The 16,308-nt window shown below is 37.0% G+C and overlaps 1 protein-coding gene across 2 annotated transcripts in view; it reads right to left on the bottom strand.

Annotated features, from left to right (window-relative positions):
• Positions 1 to 7,367: 7,367 nt before the first annotated feature.
• RDX (radixin) overlaps positions 7,368 to 16,308 on the bottom strand; it is a 41,577-nt gene continuing 32,636 nt past the window's right edge. For both annotated transcript variants that reach the window (XM_074860109.1, XM_074860110.1), the window contains 6 exons: positions 15,891 to 16,054; positions 15,136 to 15,266; positions 12,870 to 13,030; positions 11,797 to 11,889; positions 10,719 to 10,961; positions 7,368 to 9,727 (listed from right to left, as the gene is read on the bottom strand). In XM_074860109.1, coding sequence (XP_074716210.1) covers positions 9,563 to 9,727; positions 10,719 to 10,961; positions 11,797 to 11,889; positions 12,870 to 13,030; positions 15,136 to 15,266; positions 15,891 to 16,054 — 957 coding nt within the window. In that variant the 3' untranslated portion in view covers positions 7,368 to 9,562. The remainder of the gene's footprint in view (positions 9,728 to 10,718; positions 10,962 to 11,796; positions 11,890 to 12,869; positions 13,031 to 15,135; positions 15,267 to 15,890; positions 16,055 to 16,308) is intronic.

The following is a 16,308-nucleotide window of genomic DNA, read 5'->3' as shown; positions in this document are numbered from 1 at the left end:
CCAAAAAACTCTTCACAGACCAGGCAGCACCTAATTTAAAGCGCTGTAAACTGTCCAGATTTACAGAAGCACAATAGCAGGCCTTGGCAGACCACAGGTCTTCTGCTGATCTTTACCTTGTTCCTATCCTAAGGGCTGCAAGAGATCGTACTTTTGTAACCTGCACAAAAAGACACAGAGAGATCAAGTAGATTTAGCAAAAGGATAATAAACAAAACCAGTAAATAGAAATATGCAGCAACATCCAAAAGAGCCATACATCACTCCCTGTAACTATTCTGAATTTAATTTCTAACTGAATTTTGTTTCTAAGACATCAGCAGAATAAGGAAGCATCAGAAAATGAATGAAGAAACACATGGTTCTTGTGACCAAGGCCCCCAAGGACACCCAGAACCCATCTTCATTGACTTTCAGCTTGAAGAGCAAGTCCAACTCTCTTTAACTACTCTTCTATGCCAGAGTCAAATTCTTGCATGTACCAAGTAGTTTTGATGGCAAATTTTAGCATTATAAAGAACCTAACCTAAAATTCACCCAGGGAGTAGTTTTAAAGGACTAGTTTGCTAATGCAGATGACAAACCACAGCTGAGTATGATGTAGGTAAGACTGAGTTAAAACTGCTCCCAAAGGTGGCTAAGATGCCTTGTGCATAAATACACCAAATATAGAACATATTTGTAGAACATTCAATCACAGCCAGTATGATTTCAGACATCTCTTCTTTTTAGCACGGCACACGTGCTGTTTGCTGTATACGCTTTCAGGTTTATTCAGTTTGTTGCCTTGCATGAGCCTTTTGGAGTAGAGGTGAGGACAGCATTAATAATCTCTCTCAAATTCATTTCTCTCCTAAAGTTCTCTGGTGTTTACAATTAGTCAAAATTTACTTGAGTGAAGATACATTTAAACGATTTGTCATTTCCATGATGGTTCTTATGAAAATTCATTAAGTGGCTTGAAAAATGTTTTCCTTTTAGAGAATGACTTCCTTAAATATATTATACTACGAATAGGTAAATAATAATCAGTATTTTAAAGTCAGCCTTCCTATAGTGTGAACCTCTTATTCTGATTCTTTTAGAGAAACATTTCAGCTGTAAATATTAGTAAATCAGAATTTCATTCAAAAGGAATCAGGAAAAAGACTTCATTACCAGATGCTCTTTGTCATTGCATAACCATAGGGAATGAGTTGCTATTCAAAAGTAAGAAGCCCTCAGTCTACATTTTATGTTACATTAACGAGTGCAGCTACATCGTGTAACACATAGGAACGTTACATCAAATTTTATACCACAGCCTGTTTCCCACACAAATCATTTTTTGGCACAGAAAGTCAGTGGGAACTTCCAGGGCTTGACTATAAGCAAATAAGACGTGTGGTTAAGATTTAGAAGTACTAAAACCACTCTGGCATTTTAAAAGTCTGACAGCAATTCCTGGCCAGGGGTGGGGAGGAGAAACAGGCTTCTGGCAGTGAGTGAAACGATAGACTGGGAAGGTACCACTGAAATCAGTGAAATGTTTCCTGGTACTAAGAGATCCCCAGAAACAACTGGCTTTTGCAGGACAATGAAAACAAACGTGCAAATAGATGAGATTTGGACACAAGGACAAAACTGAACCATACTCACTCTGCATGCTGTAATATTTTTTAAACCATTTCATAAAACACAGCTTTAAAAACCTTGATTTCTGAAACTATTAAAGATCAAAGTTTATATAAAAATAAGTAGCAATTTGTGTATTTCACTGTAATACAGCCATTACAAGGCTTGATGCCATACTGTATTAGAAAACTCCAATTTAACCATGCAATATATTTTTATATATATATATATATGTGTATAAATTATCAAGCTCAGTTAAACTCAAAGCAAATTATACTACCTTTCCCTCATAAAATGGCTTCATCCATTAAGCTCCAGATTGCAAAGCTAGTTGCTGTGTCATAGGCAAAACACAATTTTACAAAATCACTGGGGAGGAAAAAGGCATTTTTACTCTTAAATTGATAGAATAAGCCACAACAGAAGTAATTAAAGGAAATATGACTGAAGAAAGAAATATATGGTATTCTCTTCTCTAAAGAATCCAGCAAATGGCAATAAATAAATAAATAAGAAGTCTGGTGAATTTTACCACAGTACTTTGCTACCATAAATTGTTTGAGAAGTCTACCTTGCCCATATGTCACTACCTGCCTCTTGTTTCCACCCTGTAATCTAAGTAGTCAGCTAATGCAACATATTTCTTTTGGTAAGTCTTAAGGCTTAAACTTTTTTCCCACACGATGTTTTTAAACTAATAATTACGCAACATGTTCCTTCCCCGTCTTAATTTGCATTCTCATACTGAAACAAAGTTATTTAATTGCATTAAAGTTCTCAATCAGCTAAACTGAAATCTATTCTTCAGATGAAATAAATGTCATGACACACTAGCAAGGACAAAAAACCCAACAAACAGTACAGCAGTAAAGCAAGGTGAGAAGAATCAGTCCAAAGACTGGAAGAAACACGTATGAAAAAGGCCACCCAAAGCATACAGAAGCCACCGCTAGGAAGAAGGTTCTCCAGAATTATTTTCACTGCCCTGTATTAAAATGAACAGAGACAGGTATGAGATCTTTTCCCCTCACCGCTGCCACTGCTTCAAGTCTGGATGGGCTGAAGAGACACTGGATCCCGAACTCCTCAAAGATACCTGCGCTGAGGCTATAGAGGAAGGAGTTCAGCTTTTACCAGGGTGACTGTCAGAGGATGTTCAAAGCAAGGCAGGAATGTAAACGTAACTCTTTTAAATAAGAGTCCCCAGGAGAGAGTCAACTATTTCGTGCTTTTTTCTATTCAGTATTTTTACACCCAGGATAACTGTTGTGCAGAAAAGCAAAGCCATAGCACCATGCAGTTGTGCCCGACTGCTCTGCTGTTTGAGTGGGCATAACCATCCTATTCCAGTGCTTTCTCTTCCATAGTCCAGTCTGACAGACAAACAAGTTACACAATGCAAGCACGGATTTCCTCTCCCACGTGCTCCCTTGTGTGTGTGACTAGGGCTGGGCTCAAAGTTGAACCTCATGGGTATAAACGTTGTGATTCAGATCTTCCCTCGTTTTCTGCATGCATTAACATACTTGTTTTCTGTTCTCCAGAATCATACTAGCAATTATTAACTAGTCAATACAGTTATTTTGTCTATAAGGTGGCATATACTCATATACTATGCATGCCTGACAAGAGAACATGTAGCCAAAATTAATCCAAAGATTATTCCAAGAAGTAGCAGTAATAGTTCTAAATTTAAATATGATGAGTTAGCTGGCTTTGTTGAAAACAACACTGTAAGATCCCAAATGCAAAAGAAGAAAGAGGAAGAGCTGTATTTTCAAATGGTACAGAGAAGTACAACAACTGGCACTGAGCAGCGAGATGGATGCCCGAAACACTGTTTGCAAAAGAAGAGATCCAAGAATTCAAAACATGAGTTAAACTGAAGAAAAACTATCAAGGATAGGAAACTTACAGCAGAAGTGCTGATTGATGATATGAAGATTTCTTATAATTTTCAGAAATTTTTCTGATATCTGAGCAAGCTTGCTGTCCTGTCCCAAATCCCTAAACACGGAATCTGCTCACTCAAACATAAATGAATTTGTTCCCATCAATAAAGGTGGTGGTGACAGAATCGACTGGTCTGTGTATTCTAGATGTTACCTACACATTCTCAACTTACTTTGTTGAAGACCGAAGTGCACTTGGCAGAAAAGTTTTCAGCCTCAGCCCCGATGCAAATGAATCTCTTTCTGGCAATACAACTGCAATTACCATATTTATAGAGATTATTAATTAATCAGAAGTGCTGCTTAAATAAAAGTGCAATTATTTCAACTCATTAGTAGAATGTATTTTAAGAAAATATTTGACACAGTAGTCAACCATTTACTGGAAGCTCAGTTTAGTAGAATATTATTGAAGTTATAGATTAAGAAGTTAAATACTGTATCAAGTTTAATGAAGAAATCAAGGGTGAATAAGAAGCATGAAAGCTGAGGCCACAGGGAGCTGTAGACTTGATATGAGATCCCACAGAGTTCAGCGTATGTGGCCACAGAGCCTGTCAGGCGATTACTGTTTCACATGGGTACCACGTGGTTTCTGTGTTGCTGGAACAAGTAGTGGGGCAGCTAGAACTGTGCATGTACACAACTCTTGTCAATGCAGAAATGCTCTAAGGCAAAATTATCAGACTGCAGAGGATGTCTTCTGCTAAAATTTAGCAAGCTATAATACAGAGGCCAGCCTAGGTACACATGGTCTTAAGAACTCCAAGACCTTTTAGGGCTGGGCAGCAGGCTTTCTAAAAGCCTTCAGCTAAATATTCAAGTAATGGCAACTCCTTGCGTGTAAATAAGGTAGTTTAAAAGCAAGCAAGCAAACAAAAAGACAAACAAGCAAAAAAAAAAAAAAAAAGCAATGCAATTGTCCTACCTCTGAGCTTGATCTCTTTTCACCTGATCCACTTATCCAGAACACAGGGAACATTAACTCTTACAAACATGTGCATTTGGAATATTTGCACCGACTAGGCCGCCTCCTTTGATGTGCATTTCCATCTCCCCTCGTTTCTTCTGCTGCCTAAAGTCTACTGCTGTGAACAGAAACACTCTGACACATTATTTACAAAAGCCAATATAAACATCTAATAGAATCTCAGCAATTCAATATGCTCCACTTCCCTTTGCTAACTTTGTCTTTCCCTAAACTATCAGCTATGTGGGCATAATTTATCTCTTCCTGAATATCTAGAATACTGCAGGCACTGCTGCAAACACTGTGGTCTTTCCTTGTGAAGAAATTTGATGGCTTAGGATTGGAGTTTTGGGGGGAGGCTTTTGAGCTTTGGTGAGTCCACTTCATTCACATTACATGAAATATACATTTGATATGTCAGCAAGCTCTTCACATGGAAGGCAGAAAAAGCAAAACAAGTCAAAGTTTCTTTAACTGCACTCCAAAGGAGAAGTCTGTCAACTCAGAGTCTGCAAATAGTAAAGTGAACACAAGTGACAGACTCCATGAATCAAAACAAAATCTGGCCTATGCCTATAGATCTGAGCTCAGCTCAGCGAAATGAGAACTGCAACTCCCTCCTGCAAATTGGCTGCTGAATTTGCTAAACAAACTACTGGTCACACACAGTGAATTTATGGATGCTGCAATAGTACACTGAAAAGGAGTCCTCAACACAAAGTGAATAAATGGGCCACTTAAGGGTTCTAGTTCACATTTGTGTTTGGGGTTTTTTTTGTGTGTGTGTTTAGGGGTTTTTTGATTTGTTTTGTTTTTTGTTTTTCTTATAGCCATCCACTGTTACTTTTCACTACTACACCATCCTTTCCAGCCCCGAGCTGCTCCTTACTGCTGACTAGGTCCCCAAACTGGGAAAAGGAGCACTCGTGTAAAACTGACATGCTTGCAGACCAATTGGTTCGGGAGGAAAGGTGCTGCATTGGCCTGCTTGGGAGCAGAGCAGAGGGACACACTGCCTGGCGAGTGCCCACAGCGGCCAGCCAGAACCATCTCCTAGCCACCCAACCAGCTGACCAGCCAGCATGGCATTTTGGCTGGGAGGCAGGTACTCTCCATCTCTAAGCACGAACAACAGGATATGCTCTGAGGGGGTCAAAGAAATTACCACAGTTTATATGCTGATCCATTGACACTTATTACATTTTCCAGGAAAATCTTATCACCCAGCCAAAATACATTGTTATATGTATGACAACTTCTATTAATAAGTGAACTTTGCTCTTTTGTAAGGAAGCTTTCAGTGTTCTTATGTTGATATTTTTACTCAAAGTACACTTATGAACACTAGCATCAGCAACCTCATCCCTCTGGGATACATCACCTCTGTTGAAATCCCTAATTCTTGAAATTAATCTGATGTTTCAGGAAGAACAACTTTTTAGATGGTCCACACGTGAGCAGACATGGAAAATATTCGCAAAAAAGTCCCTTTTCAAAAGAAAAAGGTTTTAATGAATCGTTTTAATTTCTATAATACTCTTTAAAAAAAATTAAGAAAAACATACTTGAGGTTACTTTCTCCTCAGAAGCTTAATATATTTAATTTAGAACAAAAATCCTTTTTCCTCAGAAGTGCTTAAGCAGGTAACTTGAATAGCCCAGAGAACAAGTTTTAAGAAGGAGGCAAAAGCACAGTAACGCTTTCCAAACTGGTTTATAAAAAGACAGACATGAATTTTGTTCTGTTTTGAACAAAATAAACAGAGTATATAAGAAACATGTACTCGAAGAGTACAACCAACAGAAAATGTAGGTTTTGATGTGCAGAGGGGACTAGTTCAAGAAGACAGAGTATCTTCTTTCACATCAAGGCATTCTGGGTGATAGTATGAGTCTGTCCCATAAATAGTGGTACTGTTTTGCATCTTTTCTCTCCACCTCAAGAAAATATTTAAAAAAAAACCTGTTCAAAGCATTTACCTCCCCTTTTGAGCACAATATTCTGAAGTCACATACCTATGCAGAAGCTCTCTAATAAATGAGAAAACGCAAATCTAATGCTGAAGCAGGAGAGGCTCCAAGAAGAGAGAAGTATAAAACTAGAAATATGCACAGTTAAAAGTATCGAGTACACACTTTTTAATTTATCATAGCAATTCTGCCATACAGACTAACAAAAAGGGTCATGTGCTTGTACTAAGTGCAAGGCCAAACAAATACAAGATAGAATGGAATGTCACCTGAGAAGAGGTCTCAGGTCTTAGCAGATTAATCTGTATAACTATTTATACAGGACTGTTCCTGCCTTCTCCAAGTGTTTTAGACAGGTGAAAAAGCCCATAAACTTGCTATTATCTAAAACATATGGCCATGCATATATTTGACAGCACTGTCCACTATAATGTGCAGTATCAAAAAAACACATCAAGGTTTAAGCTTAAGACATTGACCTATTAAACAAAATTTCACTTAACCTGGGGCTAAGCAATATGTAGGCAGTGATTGAAAGTTCTTACATTACCCATATAGAGCTCTTATGTGGCCAAATTACCCTCTGTTTTCAAGAGAGCCAATTTGCTCTGATGATTCACATCCTGTTTTGAATTGACAATCACCAGTGCTTCCTCCCAACTCTATGTGGTAATTTCTTAAGCAGAGTACCATTCTCTAGGGATACAATTTGAGTATTTTTTTAAATTTCATTTTGACCAGGGTGTGAAACAAAAGATGATCAAAATTTGTACACTGCTCTGGAAAAGGCTATTACAGTGCATTTAGTAAAGTTGTCAGAAATAAAGGGCATTAAATAACAACAATGGACCTCAGAGAAATTAACTGTATCTCTTTATTGTTAACCAATGAATGTTATCCAAAATAGTAGATGTAATTGTAGCTTAATTGTACAACACAAAACATGATGCTAAAGGAAAAGCATGTGGAAAATTACTTCACCAAGTAATCATTAAATGTATTTTTAGTATTTCTGCACCAGTAAGTGTTCCCAACTGCTGGTGACAGCAGCTATTACCACTTTGTTCATTGTGAAAATCTGTATTACAAATGGTTGTTCCTGGTTGTTTAGAAAAAAAAAAAAAAATCACACAGCTTTTTAAATGGATCTAATCCATTTAGCCCTACTCTATATATTGCAGATTTATGAACAGCAAACTTTACCGGTATTTTTTCCCAACTCTGAAACTGATGTATCAGTGTTAATGCACACTTTCCAGAGAAAATGAAAACTCACTGGAAGCACAGTATTTCACCTGCTATGGCAAACTGTTTGAATACCTTCATAACTTTGTTTAAGCTTCGGTGTATGAAGCCTGTGAAACAAAAACTGTTCTTAGAATGCACTGCAAGTAGAAACACCAACTTCCACCAAGCAGCATTTTGAGGCATGTGCACACCATCTGCACATCAGTCTTTAAGGTCAACCAGATATGTTTAGCCCCACAAACCAAAAAATATATTAATGTATCTTTATTTTATTTTCATGATGTAACCCCACATAGCCAGCCTTTAACTCCGCAAAATAAAAAAAAAAAAAAACAAACAAACTTAGTTGGACTGTTCATAAGAAATTTAAACCTACTGTGCATGAAAAAATGTTTAATAAAATGGCAAATTTTAATAGATAAGTGTAAATTTATGAGTGCATAATATCAAACAGAAAAGAGCTGAACCATCCTCAGAGAAAGCAGGATCTTCCACTGTAGATATTTAGTAGGGTACTATAACAGAAGGAATAACTGCAGTCCACATTAAAGTTATTTCTAAAGTTCAATTTCTAAGCAAATTTCTCAAAAAAGCAGGTCTCCTTTTCAAGAGGGAAAGGACTTAATAACAATGATCTGACATCAGATATGACAATTACAATACTAGCTTCACTGGAAACTGAAGCTACAAACACTTTTAGTCCAATTCTAGAAACTTTCATTTTATATTTGGAAACCCAAAGACAAACTGACACGCACATTCTACACCCCTTCCAGGAGATAGTATACCAGTGACAGGTTATAGCTTTAAAATATGTAATGTGCTTTTACAATTTAAGCTCAACAAAAGGCAGTTAGACAGTATTTAGCACTATAAATCCATCTTAAAGTAAAACAAAATCCTAGGAGTAAGGGCTCCTAGCATTCTATGATATCACTGTTAGTCAATTTAAACAGTTTTTTTTCATGGTGTTTGAAGGACCAGTCATCATGTACATAGTAGTGAGGTAGGATACTGTCCCCTCCCTGGGACTGATGTTTTCATATGCTCCCTTGCCAGAAAGGTCCAGGTCTCCCTACTGCAAATAAAATAATTACAAGCAAATAGCACATGAAGCTTTGTATTTTTTTTTTTCCTTTGCTGCATTAGAACATTTTGCACATCTAAAAGAATCACCTAGGAAAAGCAATACTTATTCAAACCTATCAACAGCCATGTGCTGCCCACAGGTAGTGTTCCATTTAAAAATATTTCCTGGAACTACCACCTGCCATCCAGACCTTTGTGAACAGGCAGGCAAAGAAAACCATCAATGATGACAGGACATGAAACACCAAAGAATTTCACTTGGGAGGAAAAAAAAAAACAAAAAGTCAGCAATATCAAACTCTTAATGGTTTAGCTACATTGAAAAATGTAATTTCAAACTTTATACTGAAATAGTACCTACCCAGTTTAGGTTCAGTTCCACTCTTCTTTCTATTTCTTAATTTTAAGCAATATATACACTTGTCAGTCATTATATACTTCACATCAGTTTCCAAAGAAAAAAATATGAACCAATGAAACTGAAAACGTGGAGAAAAAACTGCTATCATTCTTCACACCCTCCCCCCCAAAAGCTAGGGATGACAGACTGCCTAACTGTTGAATAGCTTCCCCTAAATTTGTCTTCTAGCCACTGTAGTCAAACTGGTATTAAGTGCTTTGGCAAAGTGGGGTGCAATCCATCAAATCTGCAAAGGCCTGCTTTTTTCTCTGTTGGTGGTTCAGCTTTACGAGGAACATATATGCAAAATAACAGCTCTCACATTGCTTCAAACTCATCAATACGCTGCTTTGTATTGCCTTGTCGGATTTGTCGAAGAGTCTTGTACTTATCACGGCCTGCTTTCACATTCTCAGCATGAAGGACATCATTTTGTGTTTTCTTGGTTTCATCTCTGGCTTGAGCCAACTCAGAACTTAAAGCCTGTTGAATAAAATATTTGTATTTAAGTGCTTTGACTAATCTTTTAACGATTCTGGAATTTCTGATAACAACTATTCTGCAGCTTGGATAAGGATTTCTTGAATGCCAATCTATGAAACCCTTGTGCTGTTTAGTAACTCAAGTTCTGAGATCTATCAGAAAGACTGCAGAGGGAGAGAGAAGGAGAGCATAGGATTCTTTCCTTACATAAGTGTGGTAATCAAAATAAAGAAAAAAAAAAAAAGGCCTCATACTCTAACATTCAAGAAGAAAGGGACCAGCAGGATAAAGCAGGAGAATGACCTTATTTTTCAATTTCTGCTTGACTAAAGACAGCTCTTGTTTATCTCCCTGATCCTGTTCAGTGATTGGCCAAGCAGAAAGGATATTACACATACACGCTACTAAGATATTGCTGCCAGAAAAAGAAGCAGCTTTCCATTTCTTTTATTTCCTTCCTAAATAGACATTTCATAACAAGGCAAAGGGTTACCACTAATATAGACTATTATACTTTGATGGGTAAGACTAGTCTAGGAGATTATGCTCCATTTCAGGGAAACAAGACTAATCCAAAATGGGCATAATTTAGTTTTTGCATTTACAATGTCTGTGAATGACTGCAAATAAATACAAATACTATCAAGCAAGTATCTGTTCCTACTGCTTAATGAATTTCAGTATTGAGAAAGGAAAGCATTATGTTTTAACATTCAATGTCCTGGACATTATGTAACTATTAGAAATGTTTACTGGCCAATGCGACAACATGCTAATACTTTTAAGGTATAAAGCACAATCTTACATCTAATCTTTCTATCTATTCCACTTCTAGAACACTATGAATGATATTGGTTGGTAAACTAGCAATAAACCTAGTAAATGATAAAAAGGCCGTTTCCTTGGCACACCATACTTTCAATGAGATTTTTGACAAATAATGAAAACACAAAGCCCGAATTACATTGATACAACTATGAATATTCATTACCTGGAGCTGCTTCTTAACACGTTCATTTTTCTGTGTTTCTGTTACCCGTTCTTCCTCACTCCTGTGATTCATGACACCATCAGAAGACAGTTCTGCACTGGCTTCGGCATTGTTCTCATCATGTTCATCGTGTTCATTCTCTGTTGGAGGAATAACTGGTGGGGGAGGAGGTGGAGGAGGAGCAGACATCACAGATTTCAGTTCTTCTTTGGTCTTTTCCAAGTCCTCTTGGGCTGCAAAAGCCTAAATATAGTAAACAGTACTTAGCATATTTTAAAAGGATTTATGAATAGTCAGAAAAGTAAAAATAAATATTTGAGATGTTTTCAGACACATGCAAACTCTCCTTTATAAATGATATGACTAGCTTACAAACTGAAAATTGTCAAATAGGAATACAGAGTAAAAAAAGATACGACTCAAAACCAGTGGTACCAGAGTGCAGCTATTTCCAGCAGTAGACAAGAGAAGAGTGAGAGAACAGGACAGTCGTACCGATTGCTTTACAACTTTCCTAGCCTCCTGAAATTTGAGGCTCAGGGACTTCCTAAGTCAAAGGTAATGTCTTCAAATTTCATATTCAACCAGAACTTATAAGAATTTGTTCAATCACTTTTTTGAACCTGTGCAAACAATTAGTATTCACATCCATAGCTAATTACAGATTTTGTGAAGAAATAATATTTTGCTTTAAACTATTGTCCAGTTGCATTCGATGTGTCTTTGTTATTGTTCTGGTTCATCTTTTCACCACCACTCATAATTCAAACTCCTGAGGTGTTTTCTTTTCCAACACGAAGCTCCAATCTATTTCATCACCATATGTAAGGAAGCCATTTCAAATCTTCGATCATACCTTTGTGATGAGAATTTTCCCCCCTTCATGACTATTTAAGAAATGAGTTAAATAGAAGTATAGGCTGGTTTTAGTAGACTGGAGAACAAAAACCTTTAAGAAAGGCTTCTCTGAAGCCTAAGGGAAAGAGAGATTCAATCCCATGGACTTCCCGTGGGATTTCCACACTCATCTCCCTTAGTTTCTTTGAAGTTCTGACTTCACACAGCATGAGCTCATTACTTTGTGCTGCCATTCTGAGGCTTCCTCTTCTTTTTTTTTCTTGGCCTCCTCTAGAAGTGCGATCTTGGCAGTAAATTCAGCAAGTTCTGCTGCCTGAAAAACAAAAAAAAAATGAAGCAGAAGTTTTAATTTGCTATCATTTTTGGCTCTGCAGTGGAAGAAAGCAGAGCCTTTGCTGTGATCCGCCTTGAAAAGAGGTAGTTACCATCCATCACTTCTCTGCTAAAAATAGAAATTTTAAGCATACCTGACAGAAGGAATGAATCAGTACTCTTGCCTGATGGAAATAAGTCCAGAAAAAATATTTATCTTCTGCACTTCCAAAGCTTGCTGGGTAAGAGCAAGCTGTAGTTACAAATTAGCATTTGGGGCTGTTTCAGTTTAATACAACTTTAACGGTTCCACCAATAAGATCATGATTCTGGATCATAATCTCAGTATTATTAAGCTAAATCTCGCCTTCAGAATTGTGTGCTAAGTTTATAGAAGATCAAAAGTCATTTTATAGTTGAGAAATCATTTTTTCTACTATTCTTGTGCCTCAGTTGTTACGTGAAAATCTTGAATTAGGAATAGTCTAGCACAGAACATGAGAAGATACTGTGAAATGCTGGAAACGGGGTGGGGGGGGGGGAACCCAAAACAACAACAACAAAAAAAAACCCCAAACCACAGTGTCACCAACTCCCCACCACCACCATCAAGCTTCAGAACAGACCTGCCTCAGAGAACAGGCTTCCCAGTGGACTGCAGAAGGAAGCTACTCTTGTTCTCAGTTGGATAAGCCTGACACTATTAGAAAGAGAATGTAGTGAGTGTTGTCAGCCTGAAATGTCTACTTCTTCATTTAATTTCCTACAGCTCCAGAGTTTTATTTTTTTCTTGCAAGTAGTGGCAAATCTAATATGGTTTTCTAAAAAAGTTCCCCAAACAATCTGTAACAGTATTTCACATACTTTTATCTGTGTTTCAACATACTTGTCCATTTGACAAAATAGATATAACCAAGAAAAAAGGCTAAATTTTCAATCATCTTTTTCAATTTGTTTCAAAATAGGGTTAAAGCTTCTTACTAGCTGCTCCTGGTTCTTCATTTGATCAGCTGCCTGCTTGGCTAGAGCAGCTTTAGCTTCTTCAGCTGCTCGACGCTCTTTTTCCAGGCGCTCTGCTTCCTCTTTTGCACGCTTTCGTTCTTGATCCAGTTCTAGAGCTCTTCTAGTCTGTTCCTCTAGCTCTGCCGAAAGGAAAGTTTGCAGACAAGATATCACTACCTAGCTCTTCCTCATATGTAACACAGATAACAGCTGTAACATGCTCAAAATAAAGTAACCTAGAAAGTTGACAAATATTTACAAGGCTGCCTCAGGCTAAGAGGAGCTGTTGAGCATGTTACCTGAAGCTATGCTCTACGTCTGATTTTTCCCCCCCCTCTAAGACATACTTTGGATATACTTAATCTTACCTGACAGTTCTGACAGCCCAGTGCTTCAGAAAATTATCACCTCACTGATAAAACTAAACACCTAAATATATGTACACATACATGCACATACACCCTCACTCTTACCACCAAGATTTCTTATACATTAAATCATGCTCTTACAGTAAAAAAAGCAAAAAACTCTTCTACTCTATTGAAATGCCTGACAAAGATTCCTTAATTGCAACAGCCAATATAGGTGTGTGCCTCCAGCAAAATGACCTAAGACCCACTGGGAAGGGTCAGAAAGATTCTCTGTAGAACAAAGCCAAAAAGGTGCAAACAGGAAAATTTAAATCAAGGGAGGGATAATAGTTGTCTACCTGCCTGGTTAGCAAAATACTGCAATCTAAAGGGCAGAACCCTGAGTGAAATAGGAAGAAGTAATAACCTACCAGTACTGTAAGGTAAGATTTGCACAGGCAAAAATACACTCCTCTGATGTGCAAGATGAAGTGACTATGAAAAAAGTCTTTCTGAAGCTCCTTGCTGATTCTAATGATAAGTTTTCCATCTAGGCATAACTGCCAGTTTCCTTCACGAGAAAACCTAAACAACTGCTCAGTTATTGAAATGATCCATTTGCCCTTCACCACATGCTTTAATACTAAAAAAGCATCTCCCCGGGTATGCTGACACATTCCTCATCTTTGCACTTGTAGTTTTAAGTAGGTCTCATGTAATCAATATTCTTCAGTTGGTTTCCCAGGCCTACTGCTTCAGTTATAAAATTAAACGAACAGCATTACAAGTATGTGGAGTTGTACGAATGCAGTACTTAGAAAATTACATAAAATGCATAAATATTTAAAAACACTACTTAAACAAAATCTTCCCATGAAGATGGAAAACACTTAACTACCAAGACAACCACAGAATGCAGACACCATTTATATAAACACTTTCCCACATGTGACTAGAAGGCTAAAAAGACCAGCAACACATGAACATTATGTATTGCATCAGAAATTAGGCTATATTGTTTACAAAAGAGTTATGAGAAAGTGTACATTGTTAAAACCTTTAGAATCACCCTGACACTGTTTTGTCCTGGGCTAAATACCTCTCCCTTAAACAATTCCAAGGAACAGTTCCTCTGTTACCTGTCTGGATGTGTCCAACCTGTTCTGCATTGAAAGACTAAAAAATGCGGGGGTAGAGCAGGAGAACAGTGTCAGGCATATGCAATTTATTTGCATAGATTTAGTCAGTGATTTTCTCTATCGTGCCTGAAGCCAACAGTTATGAACAGAAGAGAGGAACAAAACTTTTATGAATGTGAACCAAACCTGAAGCAAAAAAAGAACACAGAGAGAAGGGACTAGGAAATAGAGGAATCAGGGACTCTATGGGGCGGTTCAACACAAAGAACTGTGATTGGTGAAACTATGTTTATTCACTAAAATCTGACAAGATTTTAATTTTAAAATTCTCAAATCTTACAAGGAAATAGGAGAATGAAGGAACAAAGAATTTCCAAGTGAAAAGCTAAATTCAACAAAATCCTAGAGGAATTACTCTGAATCTTACTCTCTAATTTCCCTGCTCCCTCCAACTCCAGATTTTCATAATTCTGAGTTGAACTGTGTACATGTTAATTTCCTTTTTATTAAAGTGAAACTTTTCTATATTAGGAATTGGTTTTGTATTACAAATATACACATATATGCACACACACCATCTTTTCAGTGAAAAAGAATCTCTCAAATAATACACCACTAAATTCTTGTTATTACTAACAAAATAAATTTTAAAAAAACACAAACCAAAAAACCAAGAAAGTCCCCACATACCAAGAGAATTGTGGAACTACACATTGTCATCAGATATAAAAAAATCCAGGACCAGTAAGAGCTCACCTTTCTGAGCTTTCATTGTTTGTTCCTCAATTTGTCTTAAACGTTCCATTAATTCTTCCTTTTCACGCTCTATTCTTTCCTTTTCCTTTTCTGCTATCTCCCTTTTCTTCTTCTCATTTTCTAATTGTGCCCTGAAAAAAATAGTAAAAGGTTTTTTAACCTCAGATTAAATTCTACTCTAAGGATGCTGGTAGCCTATTTTTCAGTTTACTCAGCTAGCAGAGAAGCACGTAATTTTAAGTGCTTCAAATCCAGTTTACAATGCAAGAACCACCAAGTTTCACTTCAAAATACTGTACAGAACTGATTAGCAACCTTGATTATGGTTCAACCAGGTAAATCCACAATTATACCTGCATTTTAGACATGGCTCATGTTTCATCTGGGCTAGAAATGGCAACAGCATTTTTTAAATATACAATAGGTAAGCCATAACATTCTTCACTGAACTTGCTTTAAAGGTTCACCTGCAGAGTATAAAAGTCTCTAAGGATCAAGCAACAGAGTTAAGACTGTTTCACAAAAACATAATGAGAAACAACGGTACAGCTACTATTACTGTGCTGAAAGCTCAAAAAAGATACGGCTTTCTATTAAGACAAGTGAGCCATGACAATCCACAAACCTGCTTTCATATATTACAGAAAGAAAAGCAGCTCTTTTCTAGAATGCTAAGATGTCTGATATTCTATAACTTAGTTTTCTTAAAAGGGTAGAAGAATTTTTTTTCTGTTTCATGGAAGTTTGTTAATTACCTTTCCAATTGTTTCTGATGTTTCTCCTCTCTAGCTTGGGCCTTCATCTGTTGCACTTCAATTGTATCAGGTTTCCTCCTCCTCATGTACAATTCATGATTTCCCATACACAGTGCCAAAATTCGCTTGTTAATTCTCAGACGGGGTGCATAAAAAACAAAATCCTAGCAAAAACAGTATATCCATTAATCTAAAAATACAGTTGTGACAAGACTCAAACCATTACTGCATGCTTGCATTTGTTAAATTTAAAATTACAAGTATTTTGACATCCATCCTCTGAGCAATCCAACACCATAATCTATAAATCTAGTTACTGTCAGGAACTTGCAAGATAAATTCAAAGTTACACCTGGCTTCCTCCATGTAAGAGGTTAGCTAGTTTACACAAAATTATTTATTTAAATTTCTAAAAAAG

This window comes from Strix uralensis, chromosome 2 (assembly GCF_047716275.1).
Source record: "Strix uralensis isolate ZFMK-TIS-50842 chromosome 2, bStrUra1, whole genome shotgun sequence".
Lineage (NCBI taxonomy): Eukaryota > Metazoa > Chordata > Aves > Strigiformes > Strigidae > Strix > Strix uralensis.
Note: the sequence above shows the minus strand (reverse complement) of the source record. Positions and strands in the feature narration are given on the sequence as shown.